We start from the raw sequence: 24,539 nt of genomic DNA, 5'->3' as shown, positions 1-24,539 counted from the left end.
GGACCTAGAGTTCTCTGGTTAGTTCTAAGTAACTACCTTCTACACAGCTGCCTTCATGGCGGCCACTAAGCCCCAGTGTGGCCCCAGAACCTCGGACTTCAAGACAACAAAGCAGGCCTTGGTAAGGCTTGTGAGTGGAGCTATCCCCATAGTTCAATCTCCCGGCGCTCAGCTCAACACGTTCTTGACAGCAGTGTTTTAATTAATGTAATTTCTTATGGTAAGTGTTGGATGTGAATCTCAGCTCTCCTCCCTACTGTTATCAGAGCCAGAACTTCACTTCTCTGAGCCTTGTATTTTTCTAATCTCTAAAAAGGGCCTCTACCACCTGACTTCGGAAGGCTACAGTCAGGATAAGCTGAGGTTAGCAAACACAGGTAGTGTCCACGAAGCACGGAGTACATGGTCCACCTGCGACACTCTGTCTTGCGCACAGCTGGTGCTCAGCTGGGATCTGGAAACTCCACGGGGTCTCCGTTCCCCAGCAGATAAGGCTCAGCCAGAGGGGCCAGGACTCCTCTGGCCACACCCTTCCTTGGACAATGCTCGATAGCTACCACACCTGCTCCTGTGATGGTGTCTCCTGCCTCCGAGATCAGGTTAGCAGCAGGCACAGGAAAAGGGTAAGGTGCTGGATTAGTCTGTGTTCAACGAGTCAGGATGTCGTCAACGAGCGACAGCTGGGGGCACAACAGGTCGGTCCGGGGCTGGAGTTCCAGGCTCTTCTCTGTGGTTGTTCCCAGGCCTCTAAGGCTTTTGCTCATTTCCACTGTCCTCCATCCATAAACCTCCCAGGCCTGACCTCTGCAGGGCTCTGACCCACCGATCTCCTCCCTACCCCCTCCTCTCTCGAGTAGCCGAGAACGAAGGCATCTGAGCTGACGTCTGATGCCTGTCCAGCAGCCACAGGACGGGCAGCAGCCAGACGTCGGGCCGCGGCAGGCCGGGTTCTCACACGCTGTCTCTCCACCGTGACACAGCACCCTCCTCCTTCAGCAGTGAGAAATGCTGGGTCAGGCCAGGGCAACCAAGAAAGAAACAAATCTGAACTGACCCCATCATCACGCCCGCTCAAACAGAAAGCAAAGCTTCTTTCCAAGAAGAATAAGCAGAGAAACAGCAACCAGAAGAAGGGGGGGGTGGGGGGGGGGGGAAGAAAGAAGCCATACACACTTCCAGAAGAAGAGAATTTTTCCCAATGTGAAATGCACAGATAATTTAATGGAATTTACTTGATTTTCCCCTCTCAGGGTCTGGCTTCAGAAAATCAAATTACAAAGTCGTCATCACATCCTAGATTTATTACAACTGACCTGCAGGCAAAAGGATAGAACTATTACATAAACACTTCGATTCCATGTATATATCTTAAATAGAGGAAGAATTCAAACAAGAATACAGGATAAAATATTCCAAAGCTCCAAGAAGCAGTTATGTTACTGAGCTCCATTTTTACAGACAAATAAGGCAATATCCCTGCACATTAGCTTTTTGATAATTTTTATACATTTTTCTATGGTACAAGAGAAAAATAACCAGAGCTCACAATGTACAGTTCTTATACTATTTTCACAGTTTGTGAACACTATACACCCTTTTGTTTTAATAAAGATACATTGTAATAAACTCCTTGCCCTTAAGTTTACAGTTTATAATAATCTATGATTAATGCACTAAAATTGCCTTTTTATGTGGTCATCCACACAACAGAACGGTCAGATTAGCTCCTGGACAGTCAGAATTGCTTCTATCTCCACTGGTACATGGCAAAGTGACCCTATGCTGAGCCGACAGAAGGCTGGCGGCAGAGATGCAGATTCCTCTGGTGTCCCCGGGAACGGTGGAGGAGGATGGCTTGGTGTGGTCAGAGGCAGACACTGCAGGGCCTCCTGTAGAGCACTGGGAAGCCTGGGCTTCAGGTGCCATGGGGGAGAAAACAGGAAAACCAGGCAAGTGGACCAAAGCGATAAACCACGGGTGAATTCTGAAATTTACAGGGATGTAACCGTAAACAGCACCATTCTCCCTTTATTGTTGAGAAGTGTTTGTGACCGTCACCTGGGAGGAGACACAGCAACACCTACCACTATTTGGTTCCGTCGCAGCCCCACCTGCGTCTCAGACCACGGCAGCTTTCTACTCCAGTGTGCGGGAGCCACGCACGGTGCTGCCTGACCGACTGTCACACAAACGCTCGGGGCCAGGGAGGCCAGAGGGAAACCACTGAGACCCGGCCCATGGGTAAGGGAGGAAGGACAGCAGAAGATGGCAGATTTAAACGGCCTCTTAGAACTATTCTGGGGTTCCTTGGGGGTTTTCTGGTTTTTGTCTTTTTGTAGACTCCCAATTCCAAGAAATGGTGGTGACCTGCTCGAGATTCTCGCAGGTGATGGTCTCACCTAAGAGACTGCCGTTTCCCATCCTCCTCTGGTCAAGCGGTGTCTCTAGAAAAGATGCTCCTTCATCACCTACCACATCAGCCGGGCCCCACGCTTTTCAGCCTTTTAAACAGTAGAGCATGTGAGAGACTGGGGGCTAAAAATCCTTGGTAAGGAACATCCTTGGTAATTATAAATGTTTCTGATATAGGAGAAAAAGGCGAAATATTGGATTAAGCAGAAGTCACATAGTGGCAATAGACCACACAGGTGGGCAAAGAGATGCAGAAGCTGAAGACCTGGGCCAGTGATGTCGAACAACTGAGATTTGGTCTTTTGCTGCCTAGAAGAAATCTTTATCTAATCAATCAAGGCACATTGCTACCCGCTACTTCTCCCTGTTAGTGAGTTATGATGGCTAAAGCATCAGGCTTGGGACCAAGGGGAAATATGTAGCTGCTACAAGTTGTTCCAGGTAAGATTCTAGGGTTAAAAACATCTGTAAACTTTGCCCTCCACACTCTTTTCTTCGTCCAGTCCAGGTGGTCTGTGGCAGGTGGAACATCCAGTTGGCAGCACACCGAATTCTGAGCATGAAAGTTCTTAGGATCAGCACCTTCTCTGACAAGTGGCAGACTCCGGAGTTGCCCAGCGAAGAGCAGAGGACTGGGGAAGGAGAAAAGAACACGTTCTGTCCTGTCTCAATCTTTTAGTGTTCACCTCTCTGAACGCAACATGGTTTTTGGTAAAGATAAATTCCTTCTGATCTAACATGATATCTCAAACAGGGAAGGAATTTGGCTAAGTACATCCATCCCCAGACATCGACGGTGGCTGTAAAGCAACAGAATGTCACATCAGTAAACCTATTGCACTTGGTGAAGAAGGTAAACCCCTCCTCCGTCTCCCAGCTCCAGAAGGCAATGTGTCTCGCTGGCCGTGCCCGCTCTTCTCACTCCAGCCCGAGTCTGTGTTCAGACACAGCGCACCCATCACCGCATCCTTCCAGCATTTGGAAGTCTGACAAAACACCACTCCAGTAGCTGCGTCTCCAGGTTTCGAGTCTAGAAATGAATTTAAGATGTGATCTAATCACGGTCAACAAATTGATCATACGAACTTCCACATTTCATGAATACGTCCATCACGAAAGAGCAGGATGAGGTCTCTCTGACCGGCACTAACACTGCGTGATCGCTCAGGTATTACAGGGATGCACGTTCTAGGTGACGAGAGTATACAGACATGATGGAAACGAACACCAATCTTATTGCACATGGTGTCTGGGCGAGCAATAAAAACACTGTGGTACAGGATGAAGATTCTTTACATCTTGCTTCCTCTCAGCCCTTTTGCCTAGAGTCTGACGTAGCAGCGATGTCAGTCGACATACATGGGAGAGCTGGGAGTAGCTGGCATTTGATCCAGGATTTTACAAACATAGCATGCGACCTCGACAGCGCGCTCTTCATACATCAAAATAAAGGGATGTTTCTGCAAGAATATTGAAAAACAGAAAAAGAAAAGAAAAATGATCAATATTCGCATCAGAGCTCACACGGAACTTTTCCCAGTTTCGACACAGCACAGAACTGCAGGCTCCGGCCAGGTCAAGCTGTAAACGACTGTAGCAAGGCAAGCACAGTCTGCACTCCACGCAGACGTGTTCATGGGTGTGAGCCTCTGAGATACGATACACGGTGTCAGGCTCTGGAGGAGCCACCCTGGCTGTGAGGTCTGGAAACTTATCTGTGTACCAGGACGGTACATTCCTCAGCACAAAACATAGCTGGAGCCTCCGCCGCCATCTGAGAGCCAAGAAGAACTGCATGAATCCGGGTCGCTATTCCTCGTGGGACACAGGCATAAACTCCAACCTCCCATATCTCCCCACATGTAGCAGGAGGACCTTACAAAAAGGTTTCAGTTTCGACCCTTCTGACCCCCACTCCAAAAGAGGCACAATGGAAACTTCTCCCATGAGCTTGTGTGCTGTGCTCTCCAAAGCCCATGGCTCTGTATCTGCCTTGCAAACTCACTTTTTCGTCCTCCACCCCCAGCGATATTTTTCTTTCATAGCTTTGCTAAGTACACTGACCAAATACGTTTAGTCAGTGCCGGGGTTGACTGGAGTTCTACCTAACATCCTTGGAGAACCAGAAGCTAGTGTGACAAGTGGGTCTTTTCCTAAAATATTCCCACATTATTAGGTCACAGGACTTTCTTCACTGCCAAGACCAAGGCCAGATCCGGTAGACTGCTTAAAAAGTCCGAGTTCCATGGAAGGGTGAGAACTTCCAAAGAAATGAGAATTGGTCATACGATGTCAGTTTGTGTGAGAGCTTTTAATAAAAGCAGGATAAGCACAATAAATTCCTATGGCTGTGTTACACACACAGACCACGCAGTGGAAAATGGCTCCTCAGAGTGAATGTTCAAGCTCCTTCGGGTAGTTTTTATAACATGTAAAGGCCAAAATTTTCCATGAGAATCTAGCTAGTAAATTAGTAGGAAAATTAGACCTACAAATTTTCTCTTTCCAAATCTCTTTGCTTTAAAACATTCTTTAACAACACTCATTAAGGTCAAGCAGTCTATGACAGAGAGGCCGGCTGCTTGCTTAGTGAACCAGCATGCTGGAGGATTCAGGAGTGAGGAGATATCTCCAGTTCCCAAAGTCTCAGACTCACCAGAAGTTCTTTATACTTTGGCCTTTTGGATTCATCCTTGGTAAGGCTAAAATAACACAAAAATTAACATCGTTAAAATGGACACACAGTTACCCAAGTATTTTTATTTTCACGAACAAAGTATTACAATCAAATACGTAGTTGTTTTTTCCTTCAGATACAAAGTCACAAAGCAGACAACCTGCCAAACATAAAAAACACACAAAAAATTAGGCAATCTACAATCTAAGGATTTACCCTTAAGATATTCAATGTAGGAGCATTAGTGAAAAATTAGAAACAAGTTAACTGGTGAAAACTGGATAAATCATGGCATAGCTACATGTTAGAATACTATGTAGTTAAACGTATAAATGCATGTATAAGTATAAAATTGTAAGTGTATATGTCTGTGTATCTGTGTGTTTCTAAATATATACACATATAGATGGACACTACCCTAAGAGAAACTTGTAATCCAGTGAGTCTGGGAGATAAACTACATATGAATTTTATAAACTTATCCTTAGAATTAAAACATTTTTGCACTCTGTATCTTAATTCTGTTCTTTGTTCCAAAAGTTTACAGTAGTACAACGTCACTAAGGACTATATTGATATATTAAAAACCTCTGCCCTGCTGACATTTTCCCCTTCAATTCTACCTCGTCTAATTAATGTTGCCAGAAGTGCTTTCATTTTGTTTGTATTTTCCCGATCTATCTTGGACCGTACCTTAATCACCACTCTCCTCCAACCTCCATTACATTCATTTTTTTAGTATCAGACGTGAATCTGGGCAATACAGGTCCCCTATATCTAAACTCAGTGCTGTTCTTCACAGCTGCACCTTCTGTAGTGGACGCCTCACTGTGCTACACAGATGCCCTCTTTAGGAATGACGGACTTACTCCTCCACTGCCGGGGGGGCTGCCAGCAGGCAGCCCTCGGTTGTGGCCTCTAAGGGATGGCGTCAGTTGAAGAGAGCCGCCTCGGCCTCCTGGCGCCAGCCTGTATCTAATGACTGATCCACAAAGGGGCATAAAACTCCAAGACCCTCCCCCCGTACGAGTCAACCGTGGAGGGCCAGCCCAGCTCCACAGCTTCCTACGGGGCTGCTGGAGGCTTCTGCTGAGGCTGCACTGGCAGCGCAGCTCCCCTCTCTGCCTAACGCTGCTTTCCCTCCCTTTGCTGTTTGTTGATCCAAAGATCGCCACCTACCACTTAACCAACTTCCTGTACACTTAGTACTGTCCCCAAAGCCTGCTTTCCAGGGAACCAACCTGCAACACCCTTTTGCTGGGCTTACTTTTCTTCTTGGTCAAATATATCTTTTCAAAACAATCTATAAATGGTAAACTCTTAGGCTTTCCCTTCCTGAAAAAAAAAAAAATCTATATTTCCTCCTTATTTTGAATGATAATTGAGTGCCCATGTACAAAGTTTTAGGATGAGGCTGACAATTATTTTTCCTCAGCAGTCTGGAGCTATGACTCCACTGTTTTCTGGCAACTAGTGTTGCTGATGACAAGTCTGCTGTCAGTCTGATTCATTCATTCTTGCAGGTACTCTAAGTTCTCTTCCTGCCAACTCTTACTTTATCGTTGTTCTGCAATTTTGCTTCAGTGCATTTTCGTATAAATTTACCTTTATTTATCCTACGTGATACAGAGACTTTAACTGAAATCTGAGCACCTATCCTAGATCAATTCTCAAATCTTTTCCACTATTATCTCCTTAAATATTGTTTCTCCACTTTCAGAGTTGTTTTTCATTTCCATTATATACATCTTAGAATTACTCATTCTCTTCTCACTGATTTTTAACTATTTTCTTTCATACATATTAGTCTACATCATGCTGGGGAAACCCTTCAAGTCCATCTTCCAGTTCCCCAACTCTGTCTTCAAGTGTTTCCAGTCCAGAGTACATCACATCTGTTGTATCTTTGTATCAATAGCTATGTTTTTTCATTTCCAAGCCTTCTAATTAGTTTTCATATCCAACTGTTTCATTTCTGTTTACTTCTTCCTCAGTTTTAATGAAACTTACACCTTTACTTCCTTGGGCATCTTAAATATACTTATTTTAAGTGTATTTTAGACTATTCCATAATCTCATCTCAATTAAAAGCAGCTTTATGTTCTAGTCTGTTGCTTTTCTTTCTTTTTTTTTTTAATTAATTTTTATTGGCGTATAGTTGTTTTATAATGTTGTGTTAGTTTCTACTGTACAGCAAAGTGAATCAGCTATATGTATATATTTATCCCGTCTTTTTTGGATTTCCTTCCCATTTAGGTCACCACAGAGCACTGGGTAGAGTTCCTTGAGCTATATGGTAGGTTTTCATTTGTTGCTTTTCTTAGCATTAGACTTCATGCTTCTTCATCATTTTTTCATTATTACCCTCCCTTCCCATGAAAGTTAAATACTGCATATCTACTACAAACCATTATACTATGCAAGATTTTTCTGGCTCTCCAGAACAAATTTTTGTCCCTTAGGGGTGATAGCACTCCATTAAGAAGGCACATTCTAAACAGTTTTCAACAAGAAGTAATGATTGGATAGACATACATCATAAAAAAATACAGCTGTGACAAAAAGAAGGAAAATGGCTTGGAACAAGGTGATACTGGATTATGAGGAAACCAAATAGGAATCTGAATGATCCAGGTTAGATAAGAGAAAATGCTCAGGGACAGTAGAAGGGAGAATGGACAAATGTGGAGAGCTGATATGAGCATATCACAAAAACAGATAATACTTCAACTGTAGACCTTAATGATCTGGAATGAGATGGAACTATGTACCTACTCAGGGAAAACAACGTGAGATTCAAGTCTATAACCATTATTTATGGGCGAGAACTTGAACCACGGGACACAGAAATAAAAAGTAAATATAAATATATATACATATAAAACAAAACCAATAGAGAGATCAGGAATTAAGAAGAAAGCAGTCCTGGTGGAGTGTTCCCAGGTGATTATTTTAGATATTATGCTCTATGACTCACACAGATTCTTTTAACCAAATATTTCATTAAAGTGGAATATATAAAATGATCACATTTTGCAATTATATACTGTATATATGTGTGCAAATTGGTAAAAGTAGATTGTTTTTTAAAAGGAAAAAGCAGCCAATTTGAGTCATCCTTATGGACCTCTTCTATCTAAAAATCTTGAGGTATTCTTCTCCCCTCTGAAAACCAACACAAAAGTAGAATTTGGTTAGAGAGGATGAAAGGGACTTGAAAACTGGAGTCAAACAAATGTTTTCTACACATTCAAAAAGAGGGCAATGCTAGACCGTGAAACATTAAGTCTTAGTCTTACAGGACCTAAGAGTAGAGAGAAACCGCATTCCTGGAAAGAAAAAATTAAGAAAAAGAAAAACATTTTCAAGAATGAAAGAAGAATATACAAAATGCTCTGGCTTTTTGCTCATAAATATATTTTACTTTTAAATCATGTTGGATAAACAGAATAATTATCAAAAATATTCAAATGATAACAAAACAGGTTTTATTTAAAATTTAGATAACAAGGCACGACTGTCCTGTTGCCATATCAGTGTATATTTATTCTCACATGCTACAAACACATACACACCTGTAAAAAGGGGAGTGAACAATATCAGGCGTGGGGTTCCTAGAATAAGGAACTTTATTGGAATAAGGTTCCTTGGAATGAGGTCTCCGTGAGCCAGTATATGGTTCTACCAACTGAGCTTTGGGCCTGACACTACTACGTACACCCAGCTGGGTTACGTGTCAGGTCAGAGCAGAGAGCAACCCCTGAAAGTCTGATCTGGCAGGATCTTAACTTAGTAAAAGCTTCCAAGTGATTCTGGTACAATTTCACTGTTAGAACCACATCAGAATAAGATGATCAATCTCACCTAGGCTGCATTTCGTGTACAAGGTACTAGAAATCTGGAGGCAGCAGCTTCTCCACCACCCACATCTGTTTTTCATCAGTACCTGAGCAGCGGAATAAGAGAGCGATGCCTCGCCAGGCTGCTGGGGCCTTCCACGTAGCCACAGTGATCCAGAGTCCCGGCTGAGAAGACAGAGCGGTATGAAGAAGGCTCCCCTTCCCCAGTATAAAGTACCACTGTGGCTGAGATTAAGTAATTACCTCACTGTCCTCTCACCGTACGTCTTTGAGCATTCATAAATCAAATACTCACCACAAGTTGACAAAGTTGATGAAACTTGGGGAAAATTCCCTTTCCTCAGAATTACTCAACTGTGGTGGGTCTCCTTTCACAACTTGTGTTAGTTGATCAAACACACTATTCCACTTTGGATAAGGAAATCGGCCTGTGGCCAATTCGTACTAAAGAGAACACAGAGGAAAAAGCAAAATACACTGGGCATTACTTATTAATCCAGTACTTATTACTCCTCACTGGAAAGACCACACTGTAAATCTAAACTCCAAGCAAAACTCTTGAAAAAGCCTTGACTCAAATCAAGATCAGGTTGAGGTGCAATCTTCAGAATTATTAAGGCTAAGTGGAAAGGATATTTAGAAATCAAGATAGTATGTCCATATCGAAATCAAGATAGTATGTCCATATCTGCCACAGGTCAAACATATTTGTGAATTGTATTCTCATCTTTCTCCCACTGTTCTGAGGACAATGGAAACCTAGAAATTGTGCTTTTTCCAAGAACTAGGTTTAAATCTGCAGCATGGCCTAAATGAACCCCATTTTACATGCACTGACAGGCGACCCCAAACTTATCAGAGATGGCACATGACAGACAGAGCACTATCTGAGAAGACGGTTTTGGAGCTTCTTCCACTGAGATTTGATTTTGTCAGTTTAGTCACATATTAAAGTGCCAGTTTGCACACTGAAAGGAAGGCGAGCAAGCAACCATAAAGCCATCCTCCGACAGGAAGCTGGTACGGGAGGGCCTTCTTCCCCAGAAGAGGCCTCCTCCAGCTCTGCACATGCGCCTGTGGGAAAGCAGGCAGGTGGGCACGCACACACATGCGCAAATCCACTCCTTTGGCTGAGGTTTCTTTTTGATAAAAATACAGACGCTTGGGAAGAAGTAAACCTCCTTGATTATTCACAGCAATGGGAATTGCTTCATTAGATTCATTCTTGAGAACAGGTTTTAATAAGAGAAGGAAACAGTAGGATACAACATCATAAGGTGAAAGACTTAGAATCTTAGAAGTTAATTTCACACATCTCATAATTTTAAAAAAATTATATGAAAATAATGTCTCTATGAAAAATTAAAAAGCAATTATAAGTACTGAGCGCCTTGCTTTTAAACAAAGTTTAGCCAGAGGTACTAAAGGAAATTGCTAAAAATATTCCTATGTTAAAACCTTTCACAGAACAAAATTTTGTTTTTACAATAAAGTAAAAACTTGCTTTTTAAGCATAACTGGCTTGGATATAGATAGGTATTTCTGAATCGTGACTATCCCTTATATGCAAACAGTTGTCTCAGTTGGTAGCTATAGGTCTTGCTCCAGTCACCGGACCTAAAAGATTCCCAAGTTCTGTGTTCTCTCCTGACTAACTGGGAAGGAATCCCTTCTGGTTAGTGGCTTCACACTGAGAAAAGACTCCACGAGGTGTCTCCCACGTCTGGTCACAAGGGAAACCAGATGGAGTCTTGTGCAGAGCTGAGCTGTCAGCCTTCATGTCTCTAGACGCAGAATTCATTAGGTGTGGCACAGCGACGCACCAAGGACAGCTCACAAGGGTGTGTGATCCTCAGGAAGAGGATCTTAGCACCCTATAATGCCAATGAGCAAATGGAGATTATTTAATAAGCTACAGGAAAAGTTCACTGCTCTGAACCTGGTGTCTCGGGGCTCTGGGGTCTTACTGAAGATGGGAGGAAAAGTTTTGGGTTGCCTACCACCAAACAGGACACAGCCCCACCTATACTGATGGAAAATTCACCTATACTGATGGAAAATTCCAATGTGGAAGAAGCTGCTCTGTCTGAGATCAGAAAAGTGCCATTCAGCCCTGGTAAAACAGCAAGCACAAGAAAATAGATCTAAAACTTCAAAACAAATTTTGGTAATAAGGAAATCAGCAAATAAATCTATTTTTAAAATAGAACCAAAATTTCAATACAGTCCACAGGTGAGACAGTTTATATTTCATCGTGCTTGTTAGTTACAAACTAAGTAGTCTTCTCACTCTTCTCGCTCAGTGTTGTTCTAAGGCATTCACTGAGAACTGTCCCCTCCGTGGTTCTTGTCCTTCAACAATAGAATTACTTTCAGCATTTGTGACTTTTCTAATCGGTGATTAGAAGATTCCAAGTAGTATGTAACTACCTTCATACATATAAGTATGTGCACCTAATACACACACTGTCCACAGTATTACCGGACATATGACTCCGGCTGGAGATGGGGATGCAGCTGCACTGCTGCACCGACTGCAGGTGAGCTGGCCTCCCCGTTCCTGCTCTGAGCGCAGTTCTGACTCCTAGTATCTGTGGCCAAGAGATCCAGAGCCACTACCTTAAAGAGCCCTAGGCGCTTCACAAAACCACCAGGGAAATAATCAACTCTAGCTTGATTTTTAAGATAAAAACTTGTTTTTCTACACTTGGGGGGCAGGGAGAAACAGGTATATAAAATCAAAGACTAGAAGAGACCGGATATGTTCTTATGAGTGGTGAAAGACTGGTTATGGTTAAATTTTCTTTTATCTCTAAATGTCTTATAACACGACAATGACAAGGTTGAGTGAACATGAACATACCAATGTGATCCCCAAACTCCAGACATCAGAGCGGACGTCATATCCTTGTCGTGACGCACTTGGGTCTATTCTTTCAGGCTAAAACACAAAGAGAAATCACAGTCATTCATTACACACACCCTCCAGGAGCAAGTAATGGAAGCAGGAGCTGGGTAGGCAGCCAGAATGCCAGCACACTCCTAGAGGAATCCATGTCTAGGGACAGACTGGGAGTAACAGGAAAGAGTTCACAAAACTGAAGCTGAGAACAGACAGAGGGAGAAAAGGGGAGGAAAAAGGAAAAACATAAAGAATTACAGGGCCAGATTAGTAGCAAGTAATGGTAAAAAGAAGAAAAAAAAAGACTAAGTTTTTGGATCTTATCACTTTTTGCTTCAGTGAATAAGGACATAGCACAGTATATTTGAGACACAAAAGCAAGTAAGAGCTAAATTTATTATAATTGCTCCACTCACTCTTTATCATAAAGCTAAATATCGATACCTTTAAAGATATAGATTTACGGGACTTCCCTGGTGGCGCAGTAGTTAAGAATCCATCTGCCAATGCAAGGCAAATGGGTTCGAGCCCTGGTCTGGGAAGATCCCACATGCCATGGAGCAACTACGCCCGTGTACCACAATTACTGAGCCTGCGCTCTAGAGCCTACGAGCCACAACTACTGAGCCCGCGTGCCACAACTACTGAAGCCCACGTGTCTGGAGCCCGTGCTCCCGCAACAAGAGAAGCCACCGCAATGAGAAGCCCGCACACCGCAACGAGGAGTAGCCCCCGCTCGCCGCAACTAGAGAACGCCTGCGCGCAGCAACGAAGACCCAACACAGACAAAAAAAAATAAATAAATTATAAAAAAAGATATAGATTTACATCTATATCTTTAAAGATATTTGTCAATTAGTCTAATTGTTAACCAAATTAAGGCATTGCCAGTATCATAATACATTATCCTATCATAAAAACAGCAAAAATCATTTTTAGTAATTTCTATGAAGGGAGCATTTTTACATTTCCTTGAAATAAGGGACCATTATTTACATAGTGTGTCAGGGATAGAAAAGAAAAGAGAGAGAGGGTATCAGTAGCCCAGAGCTGACAATGGATCCTTAGCTAAGACTGACAGTAACTGCTGTTGAAAGAAGCGTCCAGAGAAGCATAATGGCCACTGTGTTATGTTCTCTGCCTGCCAGCGACAATTAGTTTGGAGACCTGTGCATTTTGTTTTGAGTATGAGTACTGTGTTGCGTAAATATTCACTGGAAGCTCCTCACTTTTACTTTTAGTTATAAATACATTTATTTACCTGATAAGATACACATTACATAAAAATCCCAGATAGTCAACCAAGAGAGAAAATACTCCATCCAACAACAGCAGAATACACATTCTTCTCCAGCTCACATGGAACATTCACTAATATAAACCATGATCTGGGCCATAAAACACTTTATGTTTAAAAACTGAAATCATGCAAGGCATGTTCTTAGACCACAAAGTAATTATATTAGAAATCAATGACAGAAAGATATCTAAAAAATCCCCAAATATTTGGAGATTAAACAACACACTTCTAAGTAACACATGGATCACAAATGTATGGATACCAAGGGGGAAAGGGGTGGGGTGGGAGGAATTGGGAGACTGGGATCGACACTTATACATTATTGATGTTATGTATAAAATAGACAACTGATGGGAACATACCACATAGCACAGGGAACTCTACCTAATGCACTGTGGTAACCTAAATGGGAGGGAAGTCCAAAAAGGAGGGGATATCTGTATGTGTATGGCTGATTCATTTTGTTGTGCAGTTCAGGCTAACACAACACTGTAAAGCAACCATACTCAAAGAAAAAATTAAAAACAAACAGAACACACTTCTAAATAACACATGGGGCTTCCCTGGTGGCGCAGTGGTTGAGAGTCTGCCTGCCAATGCAGGGGACACGGGTTCGCGCCCTGGTCTGGGAGGATCCCACGTGCTGTGGAGTGGCTGGGCCCGTGAGCCACAATTACTGAGCCTGCGCGTCTGGAGCCTGTGCTCCGCAACAAGAGAGGCCGCGATAGTGAGAGGCCCGCGCACCGCGATGAGGAGTGGCCCCCGCTTGCAGCAACTGGAGAAAGCCCTCGCACAGAGACGAAGACCCAACACAGCCATAAATAAATAAATAAACAAATACTTTAAAAAAAAAAAAAAGTAAAAGTATATTAATTAAAAAAAAAAACAAACACATGGATCACAGAAGTCTCAAGAAAAAATTTCAAAATATTCTGAACTAAATATTAATAAAATGAAGTTACAAAATGAAGTAATCAATGAAATTATTTATTGAAATAATTTCAGTAAATTATTTCACAGTACTCATGTTCAATTTCAATGGAAGTGAAATCACCAAAATGAAATCACCCAAAGTTTGTGGGATGCAGTGAAAGTACTACTCAGAGGGAGACTTATGGCAGTAATTGCATATATTAGAAGAGAAGACAGATTGCAAATCAACAGCCTAACTTGACAGCTTTAAGGAAACAGAAAAAGAAGAACAAACTAGACTCAAAGCAAGGAGAAGGAAGGGAGTAATAAAACGTAAAGCAGAAGTTAAGTGAAACAGAGAACAAAAATCAATACAAAATGTCAACAAAAGTAGAAGTTGATTCTTTGGAAAGCTTAGCAAAATTGGCAAACTTCTAGCTACACTGACCAAGAGAAAGAGAGGGAAGACTCAAATTATTAAAGTCAGAATGAAAGAGGGGACATTACTATTGATCTTACAGAAACAGATGAAATAGACATTCTTTGAAAATGAAAACCTACAAAAATAATGTAGAAATCTGAATAACTGCAAAACTTTTTAAATTTTTAAATGAATTTGTTATTAAAGACCTTTCCACAAAGTACAGACCCAGGTAAGTTTACTGGTGAACTCTTTCAAACATGCAAGGGAGAAATAACACCAGTCTTACTCAAATTATTTTCAAAACACAGAAAAGGAGGGTATTCCTCTCAACCCATTTTATGAAGCCAGCATAGCCATTTATGAAAACCTGACCAAAACATTACAAGACAATTAATATCCCTCATAAATACAGACACAAAAATTGTTAAAATATGAGCAAATCTAATCTAGCAACATATGAAGTGGTAATATATCATCATCAAGTGGGGTTTATCACAGGAATATAATATGGGCTTAACACTTGAAAATCAATGTAATGTACCATATTTATAGAATAATTTTAAAAATCATACGATCATCTCAACAGATGTAGGATTAGAATCTGATAAAACTCAACAACTGTTAGCATACTGAGAAGGAAACCTCTTATTTCATAAAATGCATGTAAAATAACCTACAGCTAACATCATATTTAGTGGTGAAATACAGAACACGTCCTTCCTAATTAATACTGGGAACAAGGCACTGCTTCTATTCAGCATTATATTGGAGGTCCCAGCCAGTACAAAAAGGTAAGGGGGGAAAAGCATGGCTTTTACTCACAAACATTTGGATTTCTACAACTGTTTAGTTAGAAAATCCCTACTAAAATTAATGGTGAAACCAGCAAGATCATAGGACACAATGTCAAAATATGCAAATCAGCTCTATTTCTCTAGAATAACAGCAAAATATTGGGAAAAAGTTAAAAATCCCATTTACAATATTAGCATCAAAAAACATGAATTCCTCAGGAATAAATTCAAAAGGTGCTCAAGAGATCCACACTGAAAACTATAAAACATCACTGAGAGACAGCAAGAAGATCTAAATCAATGGAGAAACATAACAGGTACTAAAAGACTCAGCAGTGTCAAGATACTCACAGCGGAATGGATAAATAAATTGTGGTCTATTGATACAATAACAACTTCTCTGCAATAAAAAGACTGAATGGCATATACACACGGATAGCATCGACACATCTTCAAAAGAAAGCACACACAAACAAGCACAGACTGTAGGATGGCATTTCTAAAGAACTCGAGGAAAAGCAAACCTAACCAACAGTGACAGAAAATAGGACCAATGATCCTATAAAATATGAGACATATTTTATATCTTGACTGATGTGGTGATTACATGACTAACTACATTTGTCAAAATTCAAATTGTACGCTTAAAACGGGCACCTATGATTTGTGGTTACGGTGTTAATGTCATTCTAAAACTGCTGTATGTTTATGTCACAAACAGCTGTAATGTCTAGCATATGTGTGTTAGAAAAACTTACCCAACACCAGGAAATAAATCCAAAAAAGGATTCCATTTCCTTTCAGTGTCACAGTGGAGCACCGGCAAGCCTGCCCGAGGGCTGTGTAAGTGTACTTGTTCCATTAGGGCCCAGACACTTAAGTTACACAATAACCTGCAGATTTTTGTCAGGTAGGGATGCAAATGATTTCTGTCCAACAACCCCAAAAGTTATTATTTTATTGACCTGGCGATAATTAGCAAATTTATATTTTGAGTAGCCATCTTGTTGCAATATTCCTTCTTTAGTGACTATAAATACAGAATTATGCAAATGTTCTTTGAGCCAGTTTCACTAACCTGTCTGTCCAGTTTTCTCATTAATGAGTTAAATATATTTTTGACACATGTTCGTTCTTTATTTGTATGTGTAATATTTTTAATATTTTGAAAAGTATGCTTTGAGAGGAGTAGAGATTTAAGATCCATGAAACTAATTAAAGACCCTGTATCCTAAATCTAAGCCAGAAGTACGGAGTTGAAAAACAAAAAGCTTTTTAAAATTAACTACAAGAGGAAAATATCAACTTAGAGAATAGGGTCTATAACGTTAACAAAGACAGCAAAAAAGTGGTAGGTAAAACAATTTTACATCCAAAACATATAATTTATAATAAATACACAACTCAAGTTACTTTGTATTAAAGTATACAAAATAAAAACCAAGGAATAAGGAGAAATTGACAATCTCAATGTTTTCAAATTTTGAACTCCTCAATTTTTTTAGATTAAAGTGGCAAAAAAGTGAAGAGGGACCTCCCTGGTGGTGCAGTGGTTGAGAATCCGCCTGCCTATGCGGGGGACATGGGTTCGAGCTCTGGTCCGGGAAGATCCTACATGCCGCAGAGCAGCTAAGCCGGTGCGTCACAACTACTGAGCCCGCGAGCCACAACTACCAAGCCCATGTGCTGCAACTACTGAAGCCCACACGCCTGGAACCCGCGCTCTGCAACAAGAGAAGCCACAGGGATGAGAGGCCCACGTGCCACAACGAAGAGTAGCCCCCGCTCGCCGCAGCTAGAGAAAGCCCGCACGCAGCAACGAAGACCCAGCACAGCCCCACCCAAAAAAAATTTAAAAATAAACAGTTAAAAAAAAAAGTGCTGAACAAATATAATTATAATACGGAACAGACCTCTTCCAATATTTCATTTTTTAATTGACCATTTATCATGCTAAAAGAAGAATTTTAATATGTCCCAAAAGGCAGAAACGTACCAACTAAAATGCTTTGAAAGCAAGTAGTAAGTAAAAAGATTAACAGGAATCACTTTGTACCGGTTAGCTATTTGTATAATAAAGCACCGCAAAACTTAACAGCTGACACCAACAGACATTTATTATTTCAGGTTTCTGTGAGTCAGGCTCCAGGGAGCACTTCTGTTGCTGGTTATGACTCAGGGTCTCTCATGAGACTTCAACTGAGAGGTCAGCCAGGGCTGTCGGCCTCACTGGGGCAGGAGGTCTCGTCACCAAGCTCACTCACACAGTACCGCAGGAAGCCTCTGCTCCTCACCACGTGAGTCTCTCTGTAAAGTTGCCTGAGTGTCTTCACAACGTGGCAGCTGGCCTCCCCCAGAGTGAGCAATCCAAGAAAGAAAACAAGAAAGAAGCCACATGCCTCTTTATGACCTACTCTCAGAGGGATGCACTGTCATTTCTGCCACATGCTATTCATGAGAAGTGAGTGACTAAGTTCAGTCCACACTCAAGGCTGTACTTAGCCACCGCCTTTTGAAGGGAGGTGTATTAAAGAGATTGGACAGATTTTAAAACTGCCACGTACTTGGTACTTAAAGCACTGCAGTAAACAGCTCTGACACCCAACACTTAAAACAACTAAGAAGGGCTTCCCTGGTGGCGCAGTGGTTGAGAATCTGCCTGCTAATGCAGGGGACACGGGTTCGAGCCCTGGTCTGGGAAGATCCCACATGCCACGGAGCAGCTGGGCCCGTGAGCCACAACTACTGAGCCTGCGCGTCTGGAGCCTGTGCCCCGCAACGGGAGGGGCCGCGATAGTGAAAGGCCTGCGCACCGCGATGAAGAGCGGTCCCTGCACCGCGATGAAGAGTGGCCCCCGCTTGCCGCAACTAGAGAAAGCCCTCGCACGAACCGAAGACCCAACACAGCCAATCAATCAATCAATCAATCAATCAATCAAGTAGCTAAAAAAAAAAAAAAACAACTAAGAAAAGGAAAGTATGTATATGTATACACATGCACACACACACCCACCCACGCACATGTGTGACGCTAAGGAAACAGTAAAATTTCACAGTTTTCAAAGAATTATGGGGACTCCCCTGGCAGTCCAGTGGTTAAGACTTCACCTTCCAGTGCAGGGGGTGCGGGTTCGATCCCTGTTCGGGGAACTAAGATCCCACATGCCTCACGGCCAAACATCCAGAACATAAAACAGAAGCAATATTGTAACAAATTCAATAAAGACTTTAAAAGTGGTCCACATAAAAAAAAAAAAAAATCTTAGAAAAAAAAAAAAGAATTATGTATCTTTCCCCAAAGACTCCTGGCCAAGATGGATTTCAGCCTCAAAGAACAGAAAACTATACTGTCACAACTGTTCTGAGCTCTGGGGAAAATTTTCTGAGCTTAAGGAGGCCAAAGTTATGTTTTTGATCACTAGGTGATCAATACTTTTTTACTGTATGAATAAAATAAAGATGAAAATTTTCCCAATTTGATTTTTAAAACTTGCATGACCCACCTAAAACCTTTACAATGTACACTATAAACCAATCTCAAACATTTTTATGTAGCAATCATAAATATTAACATAGCACATGTAAAAATATATTAAACATATAAACTATGAACCATGTAGGGATTATTTCTGGAATGCCAGAACGGTTCAACCACAGGAAATATTATGTTACTATGATGTGTCATATCAACAGCTATACAGAAACATTTTATCATACACTGAATGATGCCAAAAAGGCATTTAATAAAATTTAATAGCCATTTCTGATTCATTCTTATTCTCTCTCTCACACACACATTCTCACACACAGATATATACACATACACTTAGTAAACCAGAAAAAGACATTTGCTTTCAAGTCAAGCAACATAAGAATCCTACCATCAATACTGTCATTCAACATTGATATAGTTCTAGGCAAAGCAACAAAAATAAACATGAGAAAAGTAACAAAATATATATAATATGATTATAGGTAGGTAGGTAGGTAGATAGATATGAGAAAGACCAATAAATATGAGGAATGCCAAGGCAAAAACTACCTGCAGAATGGTACCTTGAGTGCCATCTGAAACCTATTCAAAAAAGAGGTAGGGACTTCCCTGGTGGCGCAGTGGTTAAGAATCCGCCTGCCAATGCAGGGGACACGGGTTCAAGCCTGGTTCTGGGAAGATCCCACATGTCGAGGAGCAACTAAGCCCGTGCGCCACAACTACTGAAGTCCGCACACCTAGAGCCCGTGCTCCGCACCAAGAGAAGCCACTGTAATGATAAGCCTGTGCACCGCAAAGAAGAGCAGCCCCCGCTCACCGCGACTAGAGAAAGCCCATGAGCAGCAACAAAGACCCAACGCAGCCAAAAATAAATAAAAAAAAAAAAAAAAAAAAAGAGGTAGATCAGTATTTTGGCTGGTTACAAAATAAACATATCAGTATAAGTAGCTTTCCTACGCATCAGCAGGTATTATGACACTCCAGGTTGGGAAATAACTAATGCCTCTACCTTGCACGTGTCAGTGAGTTTCTCTTACCTCTGAACATGCTATGAGACATACTGAGTTCTATGAGGAATTCGGCTTCCCATTCTTCTCTAACCGGAAATAGCACCACTTACATTATCAATATGTCTATTACAATAGTACCTCCTACAGTCAAGACAGCATATGGGGGTCTAGAGATACAAAGAGGCCTTCTGAGAACTAACTAGAATATAATGAAAAAATAGTAATCAGAAAAGACCATAAATGCTAAGTGCCAGGCAAAAGGAATACAGTAAGACAATGAAACAGGAGTTCACTGGGATAATTTCGCCAAGTTTCATAGAAGAGCTAGAACTGAGTTTGGTCTTCGTGGAAGAGGAGAATATTCTAGGATGGTGAAACTGCACGACCAAAGCAGATTCCTTAGTAGTAGAGCACCAAAGGGCACAGGCTCTCTGTGCAATGACTGTCAAGCAAGGTTTGGCCTTTGCACTTACTGCCATGTATGGCCTGCACCCAGCATCTCTTGTCTTGGCAATGGAGTCCACAAGCTGTCCACTGATGCCAAAGTCGCAGAGTTTAATATTTCCACTTCTATCCAGAAGAATATTGGAAGGTTTGATATCTGCAAGACACAGATGTCATTCAACGTTCAAGTAATCAATCAAACGAGCTATATTCTAAAGTATTTCAAGGAAAAATACTGAAAAACCTTAGAAAACATAAGTGATCAAGTCCTTAAAATTCAGATAGCTAAGAAGATGAGAAAATTTTCTGAATGCTAAAAACTCATTATCAAAAAACTCCTCATATTAAATTTAGGCATTCTATAACGTTTTCTTTGTTTTCATCAAGAGACATACTAATTTACTTGTTTCAAATTCATTACTTAACAGTCAAAACATGTAGGATGAATTTAATCTGTAAGAGTATACTAAGCTACTTTACAATATGTGTCAAAGATTATACAACTAAATGCAAAGTATACAAATTATAAACTCACAATTTAGTTAAAGGAGAGCTTTATCTAACTTAGGAAAGTATCCAGTCCAGTACATCTAAAAGACCACAAGCTTCGGGATCAGAAAAGCAAAGGTTCAAGACCTGGGTCTGATATTCACAATGTGACTTGGCGCAAGTTCCTGAACTTTCACTTAGCAATCACAATTCCCTCATCTACAAAACAGAAGTAATAATTCCTAACTTATAGGATTGTGGAAATGAAAACACCTATTACAGAAATTGAACATTGTTAGTACTCAGTAAATGCATCCACTTAATAATTATTTGTCCTTGAGAGATTTTCCTGATCTTAGATGGCTTCATCAAGTTTCTCCCAACCAACCTTCTTTAAGAGTCATCCTGGAGAAACCAGATTCATTTTTACCATTCTCAGAGTGTGTGTGCTTTCCTGCACACCTGAGAAAGTTGAATCCTTTCCATTTGGTTCTCCAGGTTTTATACAGTCTTGTCACATTGGTCCTTGGGTTATCACCTCCTCCTCACTCACCATCAACTAACTCACTGCCAGTGTGTGCAAGTCAGCTAGCTGGACAGTTCTCTCCCCTTGCTCACTAGTTCTCTGTCCCTATCTCAATCCTTCGAAGCATTTCATTGTCACTGTCATGGCTCCGTGAATAAAAAGGACAGAAATAAATAGAGGATACAAAACTATCTGTCTGTAACTCAGAAGGGGACCTACAAAAAAAATCCAGAAAAGAACGCTTACCATCACGGACACGGCTGACTGCCTATCAAGCATCCACTCCTAACCGTGCCATCATCCTTTCTAACGGAACTTTCATTTTACTGAGCTCCATCCTCCTCTGTGCACATCTATCCGCACCTCCAAACACGGGGTCCTGATTGGTCTAAGCTTATCAGGGTAGCCTCATGCTCCTTGCCAGGGACTAGTTTAGGTAAGGGCGTGAGTGAGACAAGAGAAAATGTGAGAGACAAGTAAGGAAGAGCTCCCTGCTGCTAAGACAGCCGCACAAAAAGAGACAGCTCCTTCTTCAAGAGGCTGTTACGCTAGGCGTGACACAGGACCTGCTTTAGTCGTTACTACCCTGAGGATGGAGCCAACACGTTCAGGAGAGCAGAGCCAGGAGAAGGGAGCCTGAACCCTAATCACATCGTGCTTGGAGCCACCCTATCTTTGGACTTACTATGACAGATAATGAGCTTCCTTGAAGTTTAAGCCAGTTAACAGGATTTTCTCTTACGTGTAATCAAAAGCACTCTAATTACAGCAAAAAAGCTAACTGATCCTAGCTGGTAAAAAAGACTGCTATAAATTCATCATTTTATTTAGTCACAGGAAAACCAAAGTTATTTTTGAAGCCTTTCCCTTTTATTTAACCTTGGGCAATGTCTTAGTGCTTTATTGTGATTGGTGAGAATCCCTAAGGTAATTGTCAGATGCCCTAAGGTAATACTCCCATAATTACCAAATATAGCCAAAAAAAAGGGAGGGAAAAAATCCAAAACAAGAACAAGATGAAGTACAAGAGGAACAAAATAATTTTGTTTAGGGACCTAATCCTACATGATTTTAGGCCAAAAGAGAAAATAAGAAGCCTACCCAATATTATTTTTAACAAGCATTAAGCCAGGCAAAATTAAATGAAATATTCTGATGTTCGAGGTTAACTAATTTCAGTGGTCCAGTGTCAACCTCAAATAAAAATTACTTAAATCAATGCCCTAATTACTAATTTCTTTAATCACAACCTTAGAGCCCTTTAACCTTAGAATTCAAGGTTTTTCGCATCTCTGAATATGACTGTTTCCTTGCTGTCCTGTGTTGTCAGGCTGAATCACACACTGCCATGTATCACCTTGGGTTTGTCCACTACAGATTTACTGAGGGCACAGAACTGTGCCTCTTCAAAGCCACTGCCTCACTACCCCAAGTCTGGCATAGTAATAAGACAGAGCAACTACTTAAACTATTTGCTGAATTAAATTCAGGAATCCCACTGTCTCCCAAAAGACAGACACCAAATGTTTGAATTTGGACCTGTGTCTAAATAAGGCCAAGATCACTGTTTTCACAAATACAAATGCTTTAGAGGAATTTCAATGTAAAATACTAATTAAAGAATCTTTCTCAATTTACAAAAATATCCTCCAAAGTAAAGAAGAAACACTTGATAGGGACAGTAGCGTGCCTTTAAAATGATCGAGGGTGCTATCCTGCAGATCCTTCTTTGACGGTCCACAGGTTCACCTTCCTGCCTTATTTGTATAGACAGAGAAACATTAATTATCTATCAGGCAAATGAATAATTATTTTTCAACTAAGCCCCAACATTCTAATAAGTTAGACTGAAATTTATAGAATCCCAAAGGGGAAAAAATCCTAAATTAATAATAAAGTTTTAGGGTACATATAGTATGTTTTGCTAAAAATACAAGTATTTTAGGAAAAGTTATACAATGCACTGTAACTTTTAATTTTTTTTTCCTATTAAGGAAGAACGTTAATTTCTAGTCTAAAAAAAAAAAACAATTCATACCCACCTCTGTGAATGATTTTCAAGTTTTCTTTTAAGTGGTTTAGTGCTTTCACAGTCTAGGGAGGAAAAAGCAGAGACGGATGGGATAAGCAATCAATTTCCTTCTAATCAAACAGCACAATAGCTTACCGTAAAGTAACAGCTCGGGTAGCTCTTTGCATTCTTTTAGGCTTAATATTTCAATATTCTGTCCATTTTTTATGTGAACTGAAGATGCTAAATTATGATTTTAGATCTGAAAACTCAGTTGCCTTAATACGCCCTTCCCTGACAGCTAAAAAAACAAACAGGTAACTTACAATTTTTTAAATAAGTCATTAAAAAGTTGTATAATCTTTCTCATACCATCGAACTTTAGGAACAGATATATTTAGTACAAAAAGGTCCAACAGTCTGGTTCCATTATCAATCCTAATTTAATAAGTTTTTCCAAATTCTCAGTTTCTCACAATCATTCACCCTCGCTGGGTGTGGAGCCTGCAAAGTAATTTTTGCAGAGCCAGAATTTATCCTATTGTTTGATCACTGCTCATGATCAGGAAATCAAAGATTTCTCCAGGAATAGAGGAAACAGAGACTTGAATTAAAATTTCTACAACAGCAAACTAATAGAGAAGTGAAGCACAGGCCTACCATTAGAAAGGTCAAGTCTCCGCTGCCATCAAGCTGCTGGGTGCAGAACACAAACTCAACAATGTTTCAAACAGCCAGGCTTGTTCATGGGGTTATTAATTAGCAAGAAGGGATTTAACACAAAGTAATTTTAAATGTTACGCTTAATATAAAGGATGATCACCAAGTCTAGAAACACAGGCAAATACATAATAAATGATTTATTAGTATACATTACATATATTGCAATATAGGATAAAATAATTTTATCTATGTTTTCCAACTTCATGATCATCCTGTCGTGCAGTGGTTAACAGCTGGATTCTAGGATCAGGCTGCCTGGGCTTAAATCATTTACACTTACAAATGTATGAAATTCAAAGCAAATTAATTACTTAACCTCTCCATGCTTTAGATTTGTCATCTGTAAATAAAAAGGGGATTACACTATTTACCATTGAGAGTTGCTATGAACATAAAATGTCATGAGATCTTGGCCTGACACAAATAAACACTCAATAACCATTAGCTATTATCATTATTCTACTATTGTTCCATTATAATTATTATGAATAGTAACAAGTTCCAAGATAAAGCTAGGTTTGGTATACTGAAGAGAGATGACTAAAGTGATCAACATAAAATT

General features: G+C 40.6%; 1 protein-coding gene across 3 annotated transcripts in view; it reads right to left on the bottom strand.

The window, feature by feature from the left end:
• Positions 1-1,283: 1,283 nt before the first annotated feature.
• The window catches only part of MAP2K4 (mitogen-activated protein kinase kinase 4), a 105,508-nt gene continuing 82,252 nt past the window's right edge, over positions 1,284-24,539 (bottom strand). For 2 of the 3 annotated variants that reach the window (XM_059907714.1, XM_059907715.1), the window contains 6 exons: positions 23,286-23,337; positions 20,258-20,385; positions 11,813-11,890; positions 9,245-9,393; positions 5,069-5,114; positions 1,284-3,872 (listed from right to left, as the gene is read on the bottom strand). In XM_059907714.1, coding sequence (XP_059763697.1) covers positions 3,759-3,872; positions 5,069-5,114; positions 9,245-9,393; positions 11,813-11,890; positions 20,258-20,385; positions 23,286-23,337 — 567 coding nt within the window. In that variant the 3' untranslated portion in view covers positions 1,284-3,758. Of the gene's footprint in view, positions 3,873-5,068; positions 5,115-8,953; positions 9,115-9,244; positions 9,394-11,812; positions 11,891-20,257; positions 20,386-23,285; positions 23,338-24,539 lie in introns of all 3 variants that reach the window. The other variant, XM_059907716.1, reaches the window with a different exon arrangement.

Source organism: Balaenoptera ricei, chromosome 20 (genome assembly GCF_028023285.1).
Source record: "Balaenoptera ricei isolate mBalRic1 chromosome 20, mBalRic1.hap2, whole genome shotgun sequence".
NCBI classification, from domain to species: domain Eukaryota; kingdom Metazoa; phylum Chordata; class Mammalia; order Artiodactyla; family Balaenopteridae; genus Balaenoptera; species Balaenoptera ricei.
Note: the sequence above shows the minus strand (reverse complement) of the source record. Positions and strands in the feature narration are given on the sequence as shown.